Source organism: Bos mutus, chromosome 26 (assembly GCF_027580195.1).
Source record: "Bos mutus isolate GX-2022 chromosome 26, NWIPB_WYAK_1.1, whole genome shotgun sequence".
Classification (NCBI taxonomy): Eukaryota; Metazoa; Chordata; class Mammalia; order Artiodactyla; family Bovidae; genus Bos; species Bos mutus.
Window position 1 is genome coordinate 14,432,080 of NC_091642.1, and position 23,352 is coordinate 14,455,431.

General features: G+C 42.2%; 2 protein-coding genes and 1 long non-coding RNA gene across 3 annotated transcripts in view; 2 read left to right on the plus strand and 1 right to left on the minus strand.

The window, feature by feature from the left end:
* Window positions 1–10,397, plus strand: part of PDZD8 (PDZ domain containing 8) — an 85,686-nt gene extending 75,289 nt beyond the window's left edge. Inside the window, exon 5 of the mRNA XM_005899392.3 lies at window positions 2,639–10,397. Within this exon, the coding sequence (XP_005899454.2) occupies window positions 2,639–4,839 (2,201 nt within the window). The 3' untranslated portion in view covers window positions 4,840–10,397. The remainder of the gene's footprint in view (window positions 1–2,638) is intronic.
* Window positions 10,398–10,655: 258 nt separating this feature from the next.
* SLC18A2 (solute carrier family 18 member A2) overlaps window positions 10,656–23,352 on the minus strand; it is a 38,614-nt gene continuing 25,917 nt past the window's right edge. Inside the window, exons 11-16 of the mRNA XM_070363782.1 lie at window positions 20,552–20,630; window positions 20,311–20,362; window positions 19,374–19,437; window positions 16,802–16,921; window positions 16,547–16,680; window positions 10,656–10,814 (exon numbers count right to left, since the gene is read on the minus strand). Of these exons, the coding sequence (XP_070219883.1) occupies window positions 10,710–10,814; window positions 16,547–16,680; window positions 16,802–16,921; window positions 19,374–19,437; window positions 20,311–20,362; window positions 20,552–20,630 (554 nt within the window). The 3' untranslated portion in view covers window positions 10,656–10,709. The remainder of the gene's footprint in view (window positions 10,815–16,546; window positions 16,681–16,801; window positions 16,922–19,373; window positions 19,438–20,310; window positions 20,363–20,551; window positions 20,631–23,352) is intronic.
* LOC138985825 (uncharacterized) lies at window positions 13,167–20,202 on the plus strand. Its single transcript, XR_011462787.1, has 3 exons — window positions 13,167–15,415; window positions 15,798–15,851; window positions 16,567–20,202. It is a non-coding gene; the product is annotated as an uncharacterized lncRNA (long non-coding RNA).

The following is a 23,352-nucleotide window of genomic DNA, read 5'->3' on the forward strand; positions in this document are numbered from 1 at the left end:
TTAGTAACAGGATTGGTGATAGTTGAAATAAAACTGACAAAATGTTATAGCTTAAATAGCTCAATGATGGAGTTCATTTTACTATTTCTTCTGCTCTTGTGTATATTTGAAATATTCGAAAAGGAAAATAAGCCAAATTTGGCTGGCTGGTTCCGAAGGATGAGTTTAGATTGATGTGAAGTTGTGCCTACCTCAGATCTTCAGATGGACTTATTTTTTATGTCAGACTACAATTTTGCTGGAACATAGTGTGGTTAGAGGGGAGAGTAGAGCTGAAGGCTGGATGAATCATGAAGTCATGTTAGCTCTTGATTTCCGTATGATTGAGTTTAGCTAAAGGGTTTTAGGAAAGTTGGGAAGCAGCATATGTTTGGTGATTAAAATAAGGACGCTCTAAGTGAGGATCATAGTAAAAAGCTGTTTACTACTGTAGTTGAAACAAGCGGTCAGGAGCATCTGAGCCAGGAAGGAAAATGGACTGGAACTCTTGGATTCACAGCAGAATGAATCTCGAGTCCACCATCTCCACGATTCAAATCAGGTTAACTGGGAGGGCAGCAGATTGATTCATGTACTAGTGAGGACAGCAAGATGAGAATGTCAAAGAGAAGTTTTAACTTTATCAACAAAACATCCAGGTGGTGATACCCAGAAGCCTTTGGGAATGTATGACTAGATTGAAGAAGAGGGGCCGCCACCCAGAGAAAAAGTTGGTGGTTGAGACTACTGAATGGGTGTGATCTAGGGAGAGAGCAGAGCGGTCGGGGAAGCCAGCAACAAAACCACGGGACGGCTCATACAAGGGACCAATACAGGTCAGGGCCGGGGGGGCGGGTGGTGGGTAAGGAGAGGCAATCAGAGCTAAATCACCACAGTGCTGTAAAACCCAGGAAACGGAAGGTTTTAAAGGAAAAGAAGGACAGGAATTAACATTTCAGCAAGAATAATCGACAGAGCAAAGTCCTGAAGGAGATGGGGAACAGAATCCAGAGTACAGGTGAAGGGCAGCTTCCCTCTCAGACAGCTCAGTCCGGAAAATGATGGTCAGGGAGAAAAGGCAGCCGTTTGTTGGTCTTTTCAGTAAATAAAGTGATGTCATCTATAGAATAAAAGAGCAGGAACGGTGGGTTTCAGGGGAATAAGAAAGGTTTGAAGCTGGTGTTTGGAGACTTAGTTGTTTAGAGACCAATTCAAAGAATGCTAAAGCAGCACTGAAAAGCACTCTGGAGACAGATGGCATAACTTGATGCTGTCTCCAGGTAGGAAGCTCAGCGGCAGGGAGGGGGCTAGCCCAGCTAGGGATCATCGGGACAGGCAGATGGTAGAAGAGGAGAGGGCTGGAGCAGAAGCATAAAAAAGCTTGATGTGAACACCATTATGGTGAAGAGGAGAGGGCTAGGGCAAAAGCATAAAAAAGCTTGATGTGAACACCATTAAGGTCTTGAGACTGAGCCTGGGGAGGGAGGCAAGTGGACCAGCTGGACCATGAGAGCAAAAGGAGGAATGACCAGACATGGACACTACCTCAAAACAGATTTAGTTAGCAGACAGGCTTGTTAGAGGTGGAAATAGGAGACTGTGATCAGAAGTTCGTTTCCAAGTAGAAGATCTTTGATGTGGAAAAGTTCCAAGTGATGACCAGATCTAAAGCATTCTCTTGCCTGGGCAGCTGGAGAATATTGAGGTTGGGGAACTCTGAAGTCAGGTTATTAGATGGGGCTGATACTATTTTGATTTATTGAGGATGGCTGTAGGATCTTTGGAAAGCCAAGACTCACCTTTCTCTTAAGTCCTATAGAAGGGGATTGCTTAGGTAAGTACTGTTTGAGGGAGGGCGGGGAGACCTTTTAAAGTTACACCTGGAATGTCCCTAGAAGAATGCATCAGAAGCTGCTAGCTTTGATTGCCTCAGGGAGGGGAGACTTTCCACTGTGCTGCTTTCTGTGCCTTTTGAATTAATATAGCACCTATCAGAAACTAGAATGAAAACTTAAGATAGGTATTATTGATACAGATACAGGTAATAAACAACTTGGTTAACTTTAACGCCCTCCTATCCCTTCCTTATTCTTTCTCGTCCTGAAAAAGATTCGTTTCATGGGTAGGGCTAATAGAACCTGTAAGCATCCACTATTCACAGCATAGTGTTTTGCTAAGTTTAGTTCAAGCACCGGTCTCTTAATTTGAATCATTTATCACTAGCTTATAATCCCTGAAGTGCTGTAGAATTTCCTTCAGTAGAATCACAGTTTCCCATCATTTTTAAGCCTGGTTTAACCATTAATAAAATCCTTTTCAATAGGTTTCACTCGGTTCACTTTAATTCAAACTGAGGAAAAAATGTCATTTAAACCTAGAAAGGAATGGGAAGCAGTTAGGAGTTAGCAGCTGGACACCCTCCTAAGATTTTCATGGCATCATTTGGTTTGGAAAGGTAAACATTTCCAGGACACTGGAGCAGTCAGAGTTTAAGAACCAGTACACTGATGTATCCATAAGCCCACAACATACGTTAGAGTTCTCACTGTTGCTTTTCCATTAGTTAAATGATCACGAATTAATGGCAGTTATACTTAGTGAATTTAGGTAATTTTTACTGCAGTAATTTTATGTTTTCCCTTTTAAAATCTTAAAACAGGCGTGAAAATCACATCTACACTGCAGGTGCTGAAGCTCATCAAGCAGGCTGGTGACCGAGTGCTGGTGTATTATGAGAGGCCTGTGGGCCAGAGTAATCAGGGTACAGTGCTGCAAGATAACTTTGGACAGTTGGAAGAAAACTTTCTGTCAGGCTCATGCCAATCGAACTTTGAAGAGGAAGCAACTGGGTTGGCAGTAGATGCTGAAAATAGAGACCTGGATTCTGAATTTGAAGACTTAGCAAGTGATGTCAGAGCACAAACTGAAGCCAGAGAGGAGGCACAGTCACTAAGTCACAGCCCCAAACGTACTCCAACAACACTTTCTGTTAAACCTCTCGGAACTATATCACCTGTTCTAAACCGTAAATTAGTTGTAGGAAGTTACCCACCACCACCAAAACTTCCATCCAAAGAAGGAAATAAGCCCTTAGCCCTCAAATCTTCCGAGGTAACAGAACCAGCACAAGTGTCAAAACCCACCCAAGGACCCTCTTTCAAACCACCTGTGCCACCACGACCACAAGTCAAAGTTCCTTTGCCTTCTTCTGATGACCCGACTCAGGCCGAACCAGATATTTCTGTTGAAAAGCCAGAGAAGGTGCTGCCACCGCCTCCTGCAGATAAACCTGCTGAAAAGCAAGTGAAGAATCTGGATCACATAGAAGAAGCAGCTGCAGCTAAGCAGTTTTTAGCCAAGCAAGAAGTGGCAAAAGATCTGACTTCTGAAAGCGCCTGCCCACCTAAGGACAGTTCAGATGACCATCAAACGTGGGAATCATCGGAAATTCCTTATCGCAAGAAGCTGGGAAAATGGACAAGAACCAAAGCCAGCTGTTTCTTTGACATAGAAGCCTGCCACAGGTACTTAAACATCGCACTGTGGTGCAGGGACCCTTTCAAACCAGGGGGTCTCATCTGCTTGGGGCACGTGAGCTTGAAACTTGAAGAGGTGGCGTTAGGATGCTTAGCCACTTCAAACATGGAGTACCTTTCCAAGTTCAGACTGGAAGCCCCGTCACCTAAGGCCATGGTCACGAGAACCGCACTACGCAATTTGAGTATGCAGAAGGGGTTCAATGACAAATTCTGCTACGGTGACATTACTGTTCACTTCAAATATTTGAAAGAAGGAGAGCCAGACCACGTAGTTACTAACTTAGAGAAAGAAAAAGAACTCCATTTGGTCGAAGAGGTGTCTGCCCTGCCTAAAGAGGAGCATTTTGTTGGACAAATGGGTTTAACAGAAAATAAACACAGTTTCCAGGACACTCAGTTCCAGAACCCGACTTGGTGTGATTACTGTAAGAAAAAAGTCTGGACTAAAGCTGCTTCCCAGTGTATGTTCTGTGCTTATGTCTGCCATAAAAAATGTCAGGAAAAGTGTCTAGCTGAGACTCCTCTTTGTGGAGCGACAGATCAGCGGATAGACCGGGCCCTGAAAAATCTCAGGCTGGAAGGACAAGAAACCCTCTTAGGCCTGCCCCCCCGTGTTGATGCTGAAGCTGGGAAGTCAGTCAACAGAACAACAGGTTTGACGAGACATATTATCAATACGAGCTCTCGTTTGTTAAACCTGCGTCCAGTCTCCAAAACCCGCCTGTCTGAGCCAGGAACTGATCTAGTAGAACCTTCACCAAAACACACACCCAACACATCAGACAATGAAGGCAGTGACACAGAGGTCTGTGGTTCAAACAGCCCTTCTAAACGGGGCAACAGCGCAGGAATAAAGTTAGTGAGAAAGGAGGGTGGTCTGGATGATAGCGTTTTCATTGCCGTTAAAGAGATCGGTCGTGATCTGTACAGGGGCTTGCCTACAGAGGAGAGGATTCAGAAACTAGAGTTCATGCTAGATAAACTGCAGAATGAAATTGATCAGGAGTTGGAACATAATAATTCCCTTGTTAGAGAAGAAAAAGAGACAACTGATACAAGGAAAAAGTCACTTCTTTCTGCATCTTTGGCTAAATCTGGTGAAAGACTACAAGCTCTAACACTTCTCATGATCCACTACAGAGCAGGCATTGAAGATATTGAATCTTTAGAAAGTCTGTCTTTAGACCAGCACTCCAAGAAAATCAGCAAGTACACAGATGACACAGAAGAAGACCTCGACAGTGAAATAACCCAACTCATAGACTCTCAGCCATTCAGTAGCATATCAGATGACTTATTTGGCCCATCTGAGTCTGTGTAACAGTCCATATTTAAACTTGCAAGTGATTGAGGAAAAGTGGCATCTAAAGTACCATAGATACAACCACGTTTAAACCCTCTTATTATGCACTTTGGCCTGCTTCTTCACAGTTACTTACTTGCGTGAGAACTAGAGTGGAAAAGGTGGTTTTCCAGCAAAAACATGACCAGCCCACTAATTGGTTGTTTCAGATTGCATTTATAGCTATGCTTTTTTGGGTTTATACTGGGAATTTATTTTTACTAATTTATTTTTAACTTTTTCTAATTACGTAATTATGTAAGCTGACTTTTTGTGTTTATGTATGTGTGATGTCTCATTGTGTTTTTTCCCCCTCCTCTTCCTAGTTTTTGAATTAGTGTTAAATAGCATACTGTCCAGATTCTTGAAATATTTTCACTTCCATCACGGTTGTACAACAAATTTGCTGCATGCCCAACTTGACAACAGCAATCATTGAGGGAACAGGTTTTGAATCTTACTTTGTGTTATAAAGTTTGTCATTTCTACTTGCTTGAGATTTTTGTTATTTTGGGGTTTGGAGGTGATGCTTTCTGTTTTGATTTTGCCAAATGTAATATGAAAGCAGATGCTGCAGCTTTAGTTAGTTATGTTGATTTAGTAAAAAAAAAAAAAATTACATATATTGCTTGTTTTTTATGCTTCTGTGAAATTTTTTTCTAAAGCTTCTGTGCAGTTTAAGTATAGTAAGAATATAGTGATTAATTTGAAGAGCTTGCATTGAAAAACAAAATGTAATAGGGAGTAAATATAGAATGCAGTTGGTTAAGAATTTTGAGAGGATAACAAGATTACTAAAAAAAAAAACAATAACCATAGGATTTTGAAATATAATCTTTCAAAATATTGATACTTTCAAGTAGAAGTTTTAAACATTTATGATTATTTTTCAGCTTCACTTCTCCCATAGGAAATAAAGCATGTGCAAGGATATTAGAAGTTTCAGAGGACTGTTCTTAAAATGACCTTGTTGATATCTGGTTTGGCTATTTTGTTTTAGAAATTTTTTCATGCATGAGAATGTTGTGAATGAAAGGAATCATGCAAAATAACATTTATTGTTTTATCTGACATCTGCAGACTTAAAGGAATGATCATTCTGAATGCTTCTATAGTTCAGACTTTTATTCATTAAAAAAAAAAAAAATTGGAGAGCATAGATACCTAGGAATTGGGACCAGGTGTCTTAAAAGGAAGGTCTACTGGAATAGTTCATTGTGTGGAGCCTCGGTAACATGTGACTGAGGGAAAACATGTGAGCATGACCTTTGTTGGTATACCATAAAAGTTTTGGCCTTTTATGTGTCAATAAAAGATATGTACATGTTTTTCCCTTTCGTAGGTAGCTACTATGATAATTGCTATATAGTGAAACTGACATGAATTTAAAACTAGATAGCACAGCTTTTATAACTGGCAGGAAAAGGCATCATATAATAGTAAGGATTCTGGCCCAGGTCCATAACCCAGGATTCCATACAAGAGTTTAAGTTGAAGCTCTTCTGTTGGCCATTAGCAAACTGTGTAACCATAAGCAAGCCACAGAAGGGCTCCATGCTGCACTCTCCCCGGCTCTAAAGTAGAAATAAACCAAAACTTCCTCTTAACTACCTCACAGAATTGTTGTGAGGATAACAACAGCATAACTGTGGAAGTTCTCTGAATAGTAAAAAGCTGTTCAAATAAAAGGGATGACTTACGTGGATGGTAAAAACATTTTTATGGGTAGAAAAGCTATTCCAGTTTTAAAATCAATAGCCAGTTCTCATTCTTGCTGTTTTATTATCAAGTAAAATATAAGGAAACTAAATACCCTTTCTTGGCCAAGTTTGTAACAAAAATATATCTCTGTATGCCCCCTTTTTTGTTTAAGCATGCTTGCATTTTAAAAGAACACTGCTATAGAAGTCTCTATACACCAAATTCACTGAAAGCTAAAATACTGTTCTGTGAACAATAGTTTAATCTGCCCAGTGTGATCACAAACTTTCATCTTAACATAAAAAAATCACTTACCACTGACAGCAGAGTAAGTGACTGGTGGTTTTGGATTATACCATGGAAGTTTTAGTGACATCCAAGCATGCTGCTGAAACGGATGCATTTGAAACAGCTGTAGAAATAATGCAAAACTTTGCTTTCATAAAAATCTTGCTCATGTTTTTAAAGTGTCTGACTCTGTAGAACCACAATTATGGAAAGCTCAGAAATGCTGCTAATGACAATTGTAAAATGTACCTTCAGCGTAGTGCGATATTTTTCTATTTACTGGTGAGAGGCAGGAGAGGCATCACAGTTGTATTTTAGGGCAAGGGAGGGGAACCCTCCCAGCCGTCTAGGGAATAATAAGGTCTACAGCTTCAATGAAAACAGTTGTATTATATCACATTCCTGATGTAATCTTTCTGCCATGCTATGTTATCAATAGCTTAAAAATAATAATAAATAAAAACTACCAAGAAAACAAGAATATCTTCATTTAACGACATCTGAAAAAAATACTGCATCTTTGTGGAATTGTTGCCTGTATAATTGGACCATGAAAACAAGCTTAAAAAGTCCACTTTTGCTAAACAAAATTGCTATTCTGAAAATTGTCTAAAAGCATTAAATTTGGTTTTACTCTTTTTTTATGCTGTGAAATATCAGATTTATCTATTTGCCTCTGCTATCTAGGAGTAATGAGACTATTTAAAGTATATTTTCCACATATTGGTATTCAGATGAATGTTTAGACAGTCAAGTTGAGCAACGTTTTAGCATTATTTTAAAATCAGTTCATTTGCCACATTTCTTAATATCAAGCCTTACATTCTTCAGTATCAGAACTAGTTAAAATATCCTGTGGCCGTTCGTGACTTTGAGAGGGAAAACACACAGTAGTAAAGATTTGTGGGTCACTGTCAGTTCTAAATTTAAGTGTATCGGAATTTTTCAAAAGGCAGTTTGAAGACATTTGGCTCTTACTAATAATAAAATAATAAAGTCTTAAGTTCCCGTAAAAGTGAGTAACTTCAAAATCACTTTAATGTTAAAATATATTGAGTTTATTTCTAAACTGAGAGATAATAGCTTTTCTTTAAAAACGGGATTGGGGGAGCTTCCCTTAATCCTTTTTAAGCCATGGATCCACTTGAAGATCTGTTTAAAACCATGGATTCTCACCCCTGAAAGATGCACACAAGCACATCCTAGACTTCATGGTACTTCCATGGCCATGGATCTACTGAGTCAAGTGGCTGCATATCATAGTTACTTTTATCAACCACAGTTATTCACAGCAATCAGGAATACAGTACAACTTTAGAGATGCAAGGATAACTTACTGGTTGGTTCCACATTGACCCCATGTGGCTAGTTACATATTTCAATTTAAAACAAATTTTGCAAAGCCAGAAAATATGGTTCAAACTAGTCTGGAGCAGATTTTACCTGACGCCTGCAAGCAAAAAAGAATAGTTTTTAATTGAATATCCACAGTTAATATGTTCTCACATACTTTATTCTGATGATATTATGTGGTTAACAAAGGAAAACAACAGGCACAGTAGTGTTCAGAAGATTTATTAGGTAAACTAGCTAAAACAGAATGTAGGTGGATACACTTAGCAGTCAAAAGAAAGAACTGAGTATTCATTGCTACCTCATTAAGTTTTTTGTATCTGTTTTGCTGGGTACAAACAAACCACCTCTGCTCAAAACAGACAGTTCAGAGAGCTGTGTGTTCTTTGTTCTGATACACACATTTAAAAACAGCCCCTCTTTTCATGTTTTGCCAACCCCAGAATATTACTTATATGAAAGACCTTACAGTTTTTTTCCTCATCAGATACAGTTTTTCCTTTTGCTCTCAATACACATCTGAAAAACATTTATATGATCTCTAGGGATCACCAGCAGACATGGCTGCCAGTCATTCTTGAAGAGACTGAAGCCTTACAGGCAAAAATTCTAAAAGCTCTATAGTATTAGGAGTGGGGAGAACTACAAAGCCTCCAAGAGAACTGATTTGCAGCACACTGGTTTTTAAGGGTCTCCCCTACAGAAGTAGAGAACAATCCTGCTTTTTTACTTTAGCCATAGAAGCACCTCCAGCAAAGCAGAGGCCTCGTGTGAGTCGCCCAATGCAAATACATGAGTAGGAAGCCAGTTTGCTTCCAACACATACATGCACTTAAAAAACCAGACTTCAGATCAAAGCCCCACCAAAAACGTCATGAAGAAAATGGAAGGAAGTATTAGCTACTTTCTTAGGGAAGTAAAAGAGTCTTTCCAAGTTTAACAGAAACAATTTTAGCTTAACAAAAAAACGGACATTAGGTAGGTTTGTTTACCATTACAGAACTACAGAATGAACAAGTGTTTTTGAGACATTCCACGCTATCTTCATATCATACAAAATGATGTAAACGGACAATGTTCACTAACAGTACTTACATCGAAAAGGCACAGCAATGTTGTCATGCTCAGAAAAACTACACACAGCACTAGGTGATACAGTATTACACAGACATCTTTAGATGTTGGGGTTTTTCCTGCATGTGAAAGGGAGTGTGCCCTGACCACCCTATTATTTGTACCTGTTTTCCTAACATGATTCAAGACAGTTTTATTCCGCCTTCATCTTCATCTAAAATAATAGTTATCAAAAAAAAATAAATAAACAGATCCCTAGAAAACACTTGACTTCCAGGTAAAAGAAAATTATAGTCTGGGATTTTTTTTTTTTTTTCCACATCACAGCAGCTATTAGCTTTTTACATTTCTTTTCTAAAATTTCAGCTAGATGTTGGTATATCTCATCATGCTTCAACAATCCTGATATAAGGTGTTTCTTTCTCAGTCTTTGTCATCCGGTAAGACAAGTATGTATCTGAAAGGGAAAGCTTCTAGTTGTTCATAACTATATATCTGGGTGCTTTTCTCTGCTTTCAGAACATTCACTGTTTTACCCTTACTGGCTTTAATGTTTGCTGCCAACCACAAGACATGTAAACATATAATTTACAACCATCTGCTTCCAGGTAGGTGATTACATAGAAAACTAATGCCAACTGAGATTCGTGGATTAAATCCGAAAGAGACTGACTCAAGTTCTTCTGCATCTAAGATAACTAGCTTTTACCTCATGAATATATTGATAGTACAACTGACCCCCGAACAACATGATTTGAACTGCATGGGTCCACTTACATGCAGAGTTTTTTCAACAAATAACAGACCGCAGTCCTACGTGGCCCATGGTTGGTTGAATCCACAGACGTGAAATCAGAGACATGAAGGGCTGACTGTTTTCAGCTGTGTGGGGTGTTGGCATTCCCAAACCCTGTGTTGTTCAGGTCAACTGTAATTCCAAGTTCATACCATTCAGTGTCACTACTTAATATATGCCGTCTTACTTGACTCTCTTTTTCAGACTTCCTTCTAGTTTCTCATTGCTGGAAGTGTCTCGGAGATAATGTGTGCTTTAAACACTCATTACCAATATTCAGAAAAAAATATAAGACTTTTTTTTGCCCAGGTGTTTGTGAATGTAAGTTAAAAAATTATATTTGATTTGGATTCAAATATTTATAGATTTACACTATATTTCGTCAAAATATATTGTATAATATTTAATAAAATCAAATACATAAAATAAAGTTTTCAACACTATTTATACAAACCCCTAGAAAAGCTGCTTTTTCTTTATAAGGCCGTTGGCAATCGATCATAACCGTGGAAAAGAAAGAACCTTTGGTTGTATGACTTTCACCAGGGATGAGTGGTATGACTAAGACAGTTCTGGATGAGTCATTTCACTGGAAACACTTTTATACAATTAGGTACTTGGAGGACTTTTGCGGGTCTCAGTCACTTTCAGATTCTTCATCCTCACCTATCGGATGCGACTGGCTGCTGTTCTGCGTGTACATTTTTGTTTTAATGGGGCAGTTGTGATCCATGAGGATAGCCTAAGAGAGAGCAGGTGCAGATACATTAACTCACTGATTCACAAAGGAAGGCAGAGACTGCTTAAGACGAAGCATTAATAGCTTGACAACTTCCTACAGTGCCACCCAATATTAACCAACCAGTAATTTGGTGCCACTGCCAGATGCCTGGCCTAGAAGACCTGGAGTTCTAGAGTGAACATTCCAGGCAGGAGGAGGCAGCAGAAGCAGTCTCTGCAGTGTTCCTATTACATCTGCCAGGGACCCTAAGTCGATTTGGAGGAACCTATAAGCTACGAATAAAGGGGTATTTAGGTTGGGTTTAGTTTATACTTAGGGTGGGCGGATCCTCCTTAGTTAAGGCCACAGGTATGGCCCCTTTGATTTCCCTGGATTAAGCATCATAGGGCCCTTATCTTTAAATATGACATCTCGGAAGGATGTCTTCCCAAGTCCTGGCTGGCCTCTTCTTGCTCAAGTGTGTTTTATTAATAAAAAGTATGTTTCTCCCATACACATAAAAATTCTATGTGCTCCCTTATTGTAACAAAAACCTTTTAAAGATCAATTGATCCTCAGTTGATAAGCACTATAGTCATTATTCCTCCTGGAAGTATACGGACCAAGCACGTAGTCTTGAGTATAGAGATGGGGTTTATCATGCCAAGACTGTGCTAGGCATTTTCAATACACCTCTACTCCACAATAGCCCTGTGTGATAGCTTGATCACCCTCTGTGTAGGCACAGGGGTCAAAGACCTTGACCAAAAGATGTATGGCTAAATGGGGTGGATCAAGCCCAAGCAGCCTGTGCCAGCATCCGCTCTGGTGACGCCCCACAGGACAGCCAGGGGTGCAGAGCATGACATTGGGTGCAACTGAAATGAATTCTCTCACCAGGCTTGTCTTTCCTTTTCCCTCCACGTAAGCTATCCCGCCAATGCCTTTTTGTGCATTTGAAAATCTAAATGGCAACATTCATCTGGATTAAATTAATCTTCTGTTGGCCTATTGCAACCTATCTTGGCACTTGTCAGCTGCTCCTCCCAGTTCTTGTCCCACAGATTTGATAAACTTCTGTGTCTCCACTTAGCCCTTTACCCATTTATCATTTCCCAAGAAATTCTAAAATGATCTGCCATGTGGCCTGTGATGATAAGGACTTCCGTGACTCTCTAAGTTAGGCTGCCAGCTCAAATTGTCAGCTGCAAATTCAACTCTAGTTTTTTTTTTTTTTTTTTTCATTATTATTATGCTTCTTGCCAAGCGAAGTGATACATGGACCTCATGAAGAGCTCAATTTTTTAAAAGTAAGTAACTGAAGTGATAGACGTCAGGACCCTTCTTGTCACATGGGTGTGTGCTTGTAACACAAAAGCTTTAGCCATCAAGAGCTCCATGTCTTGCCTCTGGAGTCACAATCCTCAAAGAAACATGCCCAAGGATCACTCGATGGGGCAGGTTAAACATCGAATCCCAGGTTCCTACCCTTAGTGACACTCGTGTCAACATGTGTGAGAAACACCACACGACTTATGTGTGGCATCTTCTGGGACAAAGCAGGGTCACACGGCTGACGACAGCTTACTGGGCACCTATCAAATGTGTGTTTCAGTGCCTTTCAGGTCCTCTCCAGCAACTTAGGAACCTCACTGCACACAAGTGACGGTTCCAGAGGGTTTGTGGGCAGAGTGCTGACTGGGAGTTAAGTGCTTGGGGAAAGCACATGGAGAAGATAGGAGTGGACTTGAAGCTTGCAGGAATAAAGCAGCCTGCCTTTTCCCCCACCCTCCTGCCAACCCTGAGATCTGATATTGAGGTACAGTGAGACCACATCACAGGAAAGACCAACCAGATCCAGACTGTAGGGTCCTGAATGCCAGGCAAGAGGCCTTATTAACCCCAGGCCCACAGGTGGAGAGCCAGCCTTGCAAAGGACGGCCATCCTTCTTCCTTACCACAAAGGCCGCTCCCCTGGCTAGTCCACCATCACACTATGCGCTATATAGACTTAAGGACTGCTGGAACCTAGCACTGGGCACGTAACAGGGACCCAATTTAAAAACTGCACTGCAAGGGAAGACGTTCGGTCAGACCAATTATTTGGCAGTGTTCAGAACTTATCAATTAACCCAACTGCATTTGCTGACACTACCTGTACCAGGTAAAGGAGTTTTCTTTCTTAAAAGATCATTTGTAACTTTTAAAACCTAGCTTACTGGCTTCTGGACACTTTTTTGAAAGATTTATTGTGCCATCTTTTTTTTTTTAAGTTATACAAGATTAAGCCAGATGGCATGTGATAGTCCAAAAGTGCCATGATAAGAGAGGCGTGAACAGCATCAAGTGGGTAAGTCACGGGCATGAGGGACGCGTACAGAGGGGCCTGGGGGGCAGCCTGGTAACTAGAGCAGTCTTCCGTGCACTGCTGTGTGGGGAGAAAGGTGTGTTTGACCCTCAAGTGAAGTAGAAAAGGGGGGGGTGCAGGGGATTGTCATTTGTATCCAGAGCAAAGCCCATTCCTGAGAGTTGAGCTCCAGTCCTGCCAAATACCTGGTTTCATATCAGACACCATAGAGTCAGGATTTCCAAAGCAGTGAAAACATGCTGGACCAAGTGAAGTGTAAATATAAATATGAAGCTAGGACAGTGAAACCATCAAAGCATTAAAATGCAAGAGTTCCAGACTTCAAGACATTGAAAGATACCAGGGCTCCTGTGTGCTCGAAAAGAGTTATTTACCACATTATCTTTAAAAAAAAAAAAGATGGTTTTGCATCAGGATCAGCCAGTAAAAGCAAGCTACAGTCCTCAAATCGCCTACTTTCTTGTCTGAGCAACAATTAGAAACTTGAAGAGTAAGACCTAAATTGTTTAGTCGCTAAGTCATGATTCTTTGCACCTCTATGGACTGCAGCACGCCAGGCTCCCTTCCTTCACCATCTCCTGGAGTTTGCTCAAACTCATGTCCATTGAGACCTAGGAAATGTGCCCTATCTTTAAAAAAATTTTAACCTGAAAAAATAAAAGTCCATTCCAGAACCCAGTTTCCTCACTGGCTACTCAGAGCCAGAGGCTACAATCGATCTCCTATAAGTGGAACGCAGTTCCCTCAAATGACAGAGCTGGTGTTTCTTATACCTGCAGAGGGACTAGAGTAACAGGCTTTTCTCTCTGCCTATATTGATAACACTGATTTCAAACAAACAAACAAAATCCCAGAAATCCAATAAACCAAATGAAAGCAAAACTCAGGTGCTCACAAACTGGTTCATGATTGGATGACTTGGGAACCATAAAATGGCACTCGAACTTTCCTTTTCGAGCTTAAGTCCACACACCACTTAATCAGAATGCTTCCTAATGAAGGAATTACTTGCTAAGACTTGTACGCCTTCTGGCTCTCCTGTCCCCTGCACTTGGTAACTGCTGATCCTGAATGCCAGCACTTGGCGGTATTGGATTTTCTCAAGTGGGTGGTAATCAATCGTTTGTCCGCCCTGGCATGCACTGCTTCCTGCCCTCGCTCCCTCTCATCACCTGGTGCTATCGGCTGCTTCCTGCCTGCACAGTGAGTAGGCAGCGGCTATTGGCTGCCACCTTCCCATGTCACCATTGTGCCCCTCAAATGGATCTGACATGATGCCTTCAATTACAGGCATCAATTATGGGCAGGGAGACACACATTCTCTCTGGTTTTCAATGATTCATCTTGCTAGGCACTTATTAAGGGACATTTTACAGTGGAAGTAGCTTCTGGAAGCCTGGCCCTTCTTATCACTTTGTCTTTCAGGATTGTCTCTTCCACTTCCTTCAGCGCTTTTCTTTTTAAATGAACTAAAGCCTTGGTTTAAGTGTGGGAAGAGGCACAGAGGCCTTCTGCCCATCAAGTGTGGACCCCAGAGTGGGAACTGGTCCCCTGACCTCACCCACTTCCTCCAAGACCTCAGATAAGCCCTCGAAGCTGTTACTGACAAACGGATAACACAGTAGCCACTAACGTCTGCTCGGCAAGGGAAGCCCACTGGGCAGCGCTGGGTTATGAGTCTTATCTCACAGAGAGAAGAGAGGGAGGGACCTGAGGGACTGCTGGGCTGACAGAGTGCATCAGAGTTAGGTAAGAGCAAGAAAGGAGAGTGGGGTTATGTGGAAACTAGTGACAACTTATTGAGCATTTACTGTGTGCAGACATGGGGGTCACACTCTGCTGGGATTCCTTCACTGAATCCTCAAACCACCCTGTAAGGTCAAGGCTAAATCGTCTTCCTATGAGAGAGACAGCTCAGCTCCAGGGCCCTGCACTACCTCCTGAGTCTTGCACAGTTTCCTGGGTGACAGAATCATTTGTAGGTGATTTTTTGTTGTTGTTGTTAAATAGGGTTGGGAGTAATCTTCATTCAGCCTTAATCAGATTGATATGGTGGCTACAGAACAAGAACTATTTTCTGTGATTGCACAGAGAATTTCCTGACCCTGAGGGAGGCCAAGGAACTCTGCTGGGGTTGGACAAACGTGGCCAGGGAACTCAGATGACCAGGCTGGAAAACAGGAAGTGCCCTGAGAGAGACGGGAAAGTTGTTCGGAGCTGGCGAGGCATCAGCAAGAGGAAGAGTCAGATAGGTGTGAGTAATTCAAAGATACCTACTTAAATCATATATAATAAAGGGCACAAGACCAGTGCTCAGTGCTGGATACACTTCTTAAATATACTGAACATCTTAATAAATGCCCCAAATGCCCAAAACAAAGACTACACACGACCCAACTTCAGGGTCTGTGTCTGTCTTTAAACCTGCTGTTTGGGGAAGATCATGAAGGGGGCAATTAAGAAATGCCAAAACCTTAAAACCCATTTCAGTTCAAACATCATGGAGAACTTCTGACGTATTCCCAAGAGCACAGTGCAAGGGAACCTCACATCCATTATTAAACAAAAAAATACCATCTTCCCCGGCCTTGTTTCTCTCATTCGCTCTTAATCTAAGGCCCTCTTCTTTTAACCAGATGAATGTCCACCAGCATCGGACGTTTAAAAAAAGTCAGCAGCAGCAGCACCAGGTATGAACACTTCTTGGAAAGGGTAAAATGACTGATGCATTTCAAAATTCAAATTTAGAATTGATAAGTTTGAATTTGTTCAAAAGGGGAACACTTTATATTCAATACTATATCTTGCCTATAGCTAGGATTCTGGTCATGAAATTATTAACTTAAACGTTATAAAGATGTGCTCACATGTGCCCAAAGGTACATAAAACAATGTTTTTCCATAAGTGTCTATTACCAACATTAAAACCATCTCCAGAGTCTTATGCAGTAAAGACTAAGACGCTACTACTGAAAACTGTGAGGGTTAGCAGAAAAGCAAACAGGACCAAAAACGGTTGATCTTAAGAGTAAGCACAGGAGGTAAAACAGTTATGTTCAAGATTTCAAGAATCTTTGAAAATTTAATTGTTAATTTTCAATATAAATCTATGTTTATATTTGGTTGACAGAGATCTATACTGACAGCTAATCTATGTACGAAAATTATTTCACTCTTCAAATGTATAAACATAATGCTTGATACAGTCAAAGAAGTATCTGCTCCACATGGTATAAACTAAAAAGAAACTCTTACAATTTATATTTGGGGAGTTCTGTTCAAAAGGAGTAGAAATATATTTTAGAACCAAGCCTTAAGCCACCAGCCAGAAGACCATGCTAAACTGATCAAGAAACACTTAACTGCATCCTAAAATTTTTCTTACCATTTTTTCTTCCTTGGCAGGTGGACTTCGAAGAAAAAAGCAGAGAGGAGCAAAAAGAATATCAATTATTCCAATAATTGTCATGAGCCATGGAAATCCAATTGCCTTTGCGATAGCCCCACCAGCAGAAGGACCTTTCAGGAAACAGAGAATTAGATGTAGGCAGAAAGAGGCAAAAGTTGAAATAATTTTCAGTAGGCATTATCAGTGGTGTACTGAGAAGAAAAAGTTCTTTTGGAAACCCAACGTCCTTACCTATGGCATATCCCATACAAAACGCAACATCGGCAATGGCGTACACACTCCCATAGACCGACACGTGCCGCAGGTCAACCAGGTAGCCCATGATGGGCATCATTGATGAATCCACCATGCCTGTGGACAGTCAGGGAACACAGACAGTCTACAGAAAACTGATGGAAACCAACAGTGGGCTGAACGTCAATGACTGTGTCCTAACCTTACAACCCTACCAAGATTCTTCACTGCTGTCTGCCAAGTCTTGAGGCAAACTCCCTACAACAGACCTTTCACTGAAGACAGACTAAAGGTGCCTGAGGCTGGGACTGGAACTCAGACTACTATTTGCCTGTTCCCTGCCTTGCCTCATCTTGTCCTCCACTGTCTGGTAGATGGTACCCAGTCCTCTAGGGGCTTGCCTGCCATTCTGCAGACCCGGAGGGATGCTGGTTACTGAGCCTGAGCCTGAGCCTGAGCCTGCTTCCTGTGGGTGCTTTCCTGATAGACTATTTTCTGGTCCACATTGTCCTCTGCCCTCAAGGAGTGGGTACACTACATGCCTCACCCAGCCTCCTCCCCACCCACAGCTTGGCCTCACTCTTAGATTATGAGAGTTAAAGTTGGGAAGCATAGAGAGAATCAGAAGGAACCAGAACAGGAAAGAGTCTGAGGGATTGCCCGGCCCTACTCAGGAAACTAAAATCAAAAGAGGTTTGCTCCTTTAGTTGGCTAAAACACCAAAAACCATCACCACTGCCAAGACCTGTATTAGAACCTCTGGTCTCTAGAATAGTCAGGGAACAGGAAGCATAAAGAAAGGATGTGTGTATTCGGAGTTCTAAATCCAAACCCCTGGGTGGTTGAGCATCGTCATGCCTTATCTCTCTGAACGTCACTCTCCCCATGGATAAAATGGAGATGATAATGATTGGCTGAATTAGATGATGGCTGTGAACACACCTGGAAGGGCATTCAAACATCAGATCCCTCACCTGCACCCCTACAGAGGCAGGAGGGTAAGGGAAATTTCTTGCATTCAACTAATACGTGCTGATCACCTGAAATGTGCAAGGTGCTGGGATAAGGGTGAACAGAGCAGAGTTGAAAAATAAATTATGATTGTGAGTGATGTTATGAAGGCGCTGTGAGAAGCTATGTGTATGTATACACATATGTACGTGTATGTGTATATGTATATGTATGCACATAAGCTGGGATAACCTAGCCTGGTCTAAGGGGTCAGCAAAGGCTCCATCCTCTCTACTTTACCAAAGATCCAACTTCTGCCTTTACTCTGCGACAGATTCACCTTTTCATGATTAATCTGTATATTATAAGTGAGAAACAAGCATGTGCTATTTATCTAAAATATGAACGAGGTTTTTCCTAACACATTATTTACTGTACCTCACACTGCTCCAAAGACTTGTCCCCTTTGCTTGTGAAAATTCCCGCAGTACAGCTGGTCATCAGTACATCAGTCTACCTTTTCTGTACCAGGCCTTATTGAAAACTACATGTGAAGCCTTTGTCCCCCAGCCTCATATGAGAAAGTCTGTGCATAGATATGAGCCCAAACAGATGGATTCTGAGTAAGCAGTTCTCCTGTTTGCCCAGGCTCAGCAGTGGAGTGTCGTTTTGCTTCTGTAAATATCAGGCTTTTGCAATACTGGTTTTCAGGAAATAAATGACTAGTTCCTGAAAGCCAGTGTCTGTGGACAATCTACAAACTGTACATGAGCTAAGCTGCCGCAGCCTCCTGTCAAGCATCTAGAAATTTTAGATTGAGCACTACAGATGGTGACTGCAGCCATGAAATTAAAAGACGCTTACTCCTTGGAAGGAAAGTTATGACCAACCTAGATAGCATATGGAAAAGCAGAGACATTACTTTGCCAACAAAGGTCCGTCTAGTCAAGGCTATGATTTTTCCTGTGGTCATGTATGGATGTGACAGTTGGACTGTGAAGAAGGCTGAGCACTGAAGAATTGATGCTTTTGAACTGTGGTGTTGGAGAAGACTCTTGAGAGTCCCTTGGACTGCAAGGAGATCCAACCAGTCCATTCTAAAGGAGATCAGCCCTGGGATTTCTTTGGAAGGAATGATGCTAAAGCTGAAACTCCAGTACTTTTGGCCACCTCATGCGAAGAGTTGACTCAATGGAAAAGACTCTGATGCTGGGAGGGATTGGGAGCAGGAGGAGAAGGGGACCACAGAGGATGAGATGGCTGGATGGCATCACTGACTTGATGGACGTGAGTCTGAGTGAACTCCGGGAGTTGGTGATGGACAGGGAGGCCTGGCGTGCTGTGATTCATGGGGTCACAAAGAGTCGGACACGACTGAGTGACTGAACTGAACTGAATTCTGCCCAAGTAAGAACTCTTTCTTTTTTGTTTGTTTGTTTATTTTGGCCACACAGTGCAGCATGCAAGATCTTAGTTCCCCAACCAGGAGTTGAACCCAAGCCCTTGCTGTAAAAGTACAAGAGTCCTAACCACTGGACTGCCAGGGAAGTTGAGGAACTCTTTCTTGGTACTGGGAAAACAAAGGTTTAAATTTAGGCCCAAGGCTCCGGTGGCTTACCAATTGCAAAACCAACTCCAAAGTTGGGAGCTATGAGTCCGTAGATGTTTTTTGCAAGAGGAATCTGTAAGAGGAAATACATGTTATGCCAAAAGAACATGCTATTCAATTCTGAATTATCACAGAAAGTCTTAAAGACAGGTTTTCTCTGGCCAGTTATGTGTGTTCCTTTCTGAAGGAATTAGGAGGAGGGCGCAAGACAGGGTTTGGGCAGAAGAGGACCCTCCAAATCTTTAATAGAGTTGAAATGGGTTTTGTGACCACCACGAAAAGCTAGTTCACTTCCATATGTGAAAGTTCAGCCTAGTCTACACTCCATTTTTTTAATAGTTATTTTTATTTATGTGGCTGCACTGGGTCCGAGTTGCAGCATGCGGGATCTTCAGCTGCAGCGTTCGAACGCTTAGTTGCTACATGTAGGATCTAGTTCCCTGACGAGGGATCAAACCCAGGCCCACTGCACTGGGAGGGCAAAGTCTTAGCCTCTGGACCACCAGCGAAGCGCCCATACTCCATTTTTTAAAAGAACCAGAAGGTCTCATTTGGGGTAGATATTAGCCTTTGGTAGAAGATGTTTTATTCTAGAAAAACATCTTGTTTCTGGCTGGTTGCCCTGAAGTGTTCAAGACACTGTAATGTTTCAGATGCACAGGGAGAGGGGAACAAGGTGAAATAAAAACAGTGTAATAAAACATTCTAAGTAATTTCCAACTGACGTAAAATAAAGATAAACCCTTTGGAGAATCTTGTCTGAAGTTTTTAATATGATAAAAAATGAGAAGAAAATGGAAGATTAATAAAACTAAGTGTCAACAAACTTCAAACTGCTGTATTTGTTGGTGACTCTTGCCCAAAGCAAAAGTTTCATTTACAGGTTATTTCCACCTGCCAAACGTCATCTTTTTTTTTTTTCCCCCAAATACCATCTTTTACTCACACATAAAATGCTCATTCCAACAATTATCATTCCTAGAAGAGCACAAAGCCATCTGTCAAAAAACAAAAAAGCACCATTAAGAAATGATTCTCCACCCCCACCATCCAGGTTTTCAGTGGAAATAACAGTTTATAGTAGTGAAAGTTTCTAACAGTAGTGAAACTAGAAACACTTGGAATTTTTTTAAAGTAAGTTCGTTACTGTAACAGAGTCAGTGTTGGGTTGTTTCATTTCATCTTACCTCCCCATTTTGTGTGCGAGGATCCCAAAAACATTGGTTCCAATGAGATAAGAGACGCTAGCTGGCAAGAAAGCCACGCCTGTAAATTTATGAAAGGGACACCTTATCAGTACAGATATCAGTCACGTGTGAGAAAAACTAATAATTGTGAGGCACCACGCTTGTGATGAGAGCTGAGGAAATGAAGCCCTGGGACCTGCACCCAAGCAGCTAATATCCGGTGTCTGATGGAGCTAGTCTGGACTCCACACAGCTTATCCGTCCACACGAAGCCGCCAGCCGCCTCCACACTCCAGAAATGAGATTCCTCCCTCTATCGTGGGCTTCATCTCACCCCCACCTCTGCCTGGTGGCGGGTTTTACCAGGGGAGTTGGGGTGGATGAGAGTGACAGCTCCTGGCTGCGGAGCTGCCAGCTGCCACCCCACACAGGCAGTGAGCAGTGGTGGTTATCTGCTCCCGGTTCCTCCTTTCGTATGTGTACAGCAGAGCAAAGACACAGGCACTGACAAAAGTCAGGAGCACAGATGAGCACAAAGGAAAAAAACATTAACATTCTCCCACGTTCCATCGCTCAGATAATCCCACAGTTGTTTTCCCTTGCAAGTTCTATGTACATAAATAAATGCGTAAGCACAGTTTTGTGCCTTTAAAGAAAAAAAATTAGTAGTATACCTACGGTTCTACAGCCTGCTTTTTTTTTTTTTTTTAAGATTTATTTATTTATTTTTGGCTATACCGGGTCTTCATTGCTGGTCAGGCTTTTCCCTAGTTGCAGCGAGTGGAGCTACTCTTCTTTGCAGTGGCTCTCTTGTTGGGGACCACAGGATCTAGGGCCCACAGGCTTCAGCGGTTGCAGTTCCTGGGCTCTAGAACACAGGCTCAGGAGTGGCACACGGGCTTAGTCGTCCCGTGGCATGTGGGATCCTCCAGGGATCGAACCAGGGATCAAACCCGCGTCTCCTAAAATGGCAGGTGGATTCTCTACCACTGAGCCACTAGAGAAGCCCCATTCTGCTTCCAGTTACCTTTATGGACATGTGTCCATGCCAGATAAATAAGTAAATAAATATGTGGTCAGTTTTTTGTGGCCAAATGCTATGTAACTGACAGTTTCATGTTTTCCCAGGAGAGGAACTTTGCAAGCCCCAAGCTGAGTTCACAGCTGACAAGGGCAATGGTTGCCTTGAACATACCTCTCTGCCTTGAACAGGAAAGCCTACTCAAGCCAGCCCACGCTTGCTGGCCAGGGCATTTGTCCACATCAGCTCCATCTGGCTTCAATCCATCCTTAGGACAACAGGACAATCTCATTTCCAAAGATGGCTTTTCAAACTTTTCATACTTTTGGTGTTTCCCCTTGAAATCCAGAAATACCAGGTTGGTTCCTAAGCCTTGCCCACAAGTGGTAAATGTTGCTTTGTTCCCAATCATCTGACTGCATAAATGTTCAGCAGGTCCCCACTCACTCCAAAGGCCCAGGGCCAGAGTCCTCCTTGTACAGGCAGCTCACCAGCACACGAGCAGCAAGTGTGATCTTACCTCTCCAAAGACACAGTGGCTTCCACTGCTCCCCCACAGGCACTAACACAAGCCATCAAAGCCTCAGATACACAGTAGTGAAGGAAATAAAAAAAGGGGATATATGGAAACATACAGTAGGTTGCACTTTCCTGTACAGTAGAAACTAAAACAACATTGTAAAGCAACTATGATCCAATAAAAATTAATTAAAAAAAAAACCTCCAGAAAGGCCAAGCTTCCCAGAACAGAAGGGACTTCAACAGTGATTGCTTACCGGAGCTAAATCTAAAACCAAATCATTCTAGATTTGATAATCTGGAAAATAACAATTAAGTGCAATCTCATTTCACGTTCCAGGAAACCATTTCCTTCGCACTTAGCAACATACAGTGGCCACATAAGTGCTGGAGGTGACAGGACACGGCAAACATCACCGGCAGCTCATGCCCAGCTCAGTGCTGGGCTGCGGCAAAGACAATGGCCACAACATGGTCCTGGTCACCATGAGAGTCTCTTCAAAGGATCAGAGGACATCTGAACCGAGTTGGGGATGCACTCAGGGACCAGTGCCGTGCTCTGGGAACCAGAGTCTGTGGCTGGCAAAGCTCCCCAAAGCAGCTGGTGTTTAAACCTGACCCTGGAAGGGGCATAGCAGAGAACTAAACTAGTCTGGTCATGTAAGAAATCATGAGGGCCTTTGTCTGAGGATGAGCGTCAGGGAGGCATTAATGAATAAAGCACGCAAGCTATCTGAAAAGCGACAGCACGGGCACTGTGATAAAGAACCGCTGACACTCTGCTTCAGCATCAGAGAAACAAAAGGGAAACGGGGAGCCCCCAGACCCACCTAAGGGCACAGCTGCCATTCTGCCTGGACGCTGACTGCCCTGGGGGACTGAAGCCCCAAATGAGACGATCTGGTTTTTCTAGAAAAGTTGGAACTCCAGATTCTTACATGAAGTCTAATTTTTTCACGTTGGCAATTTGTATTTTAAAAGCATAAACCTCATGCCAACACCTGTGCCAGCCAAACAAAATGTACTTCTAGGCTGAATTTGGCCCAGAACCTGAGCAGAGGTTGGAGAAAGTGGTTGGTACAGCATCTGGCCAGAATGGCTTGCTGGTGACTTCTGACTCCCTAGGTGAAACATGGGAAGCATCTCTGAAGCCGAAACTTCAAAGCAGGGATGCAGACAAGCTCAGGGGACTCCCCAGGTGAGCTACGTCTTCCCCAGCAAACCAGCTGGGATGCTGAGCACACAGGCATAACCCAGGAGC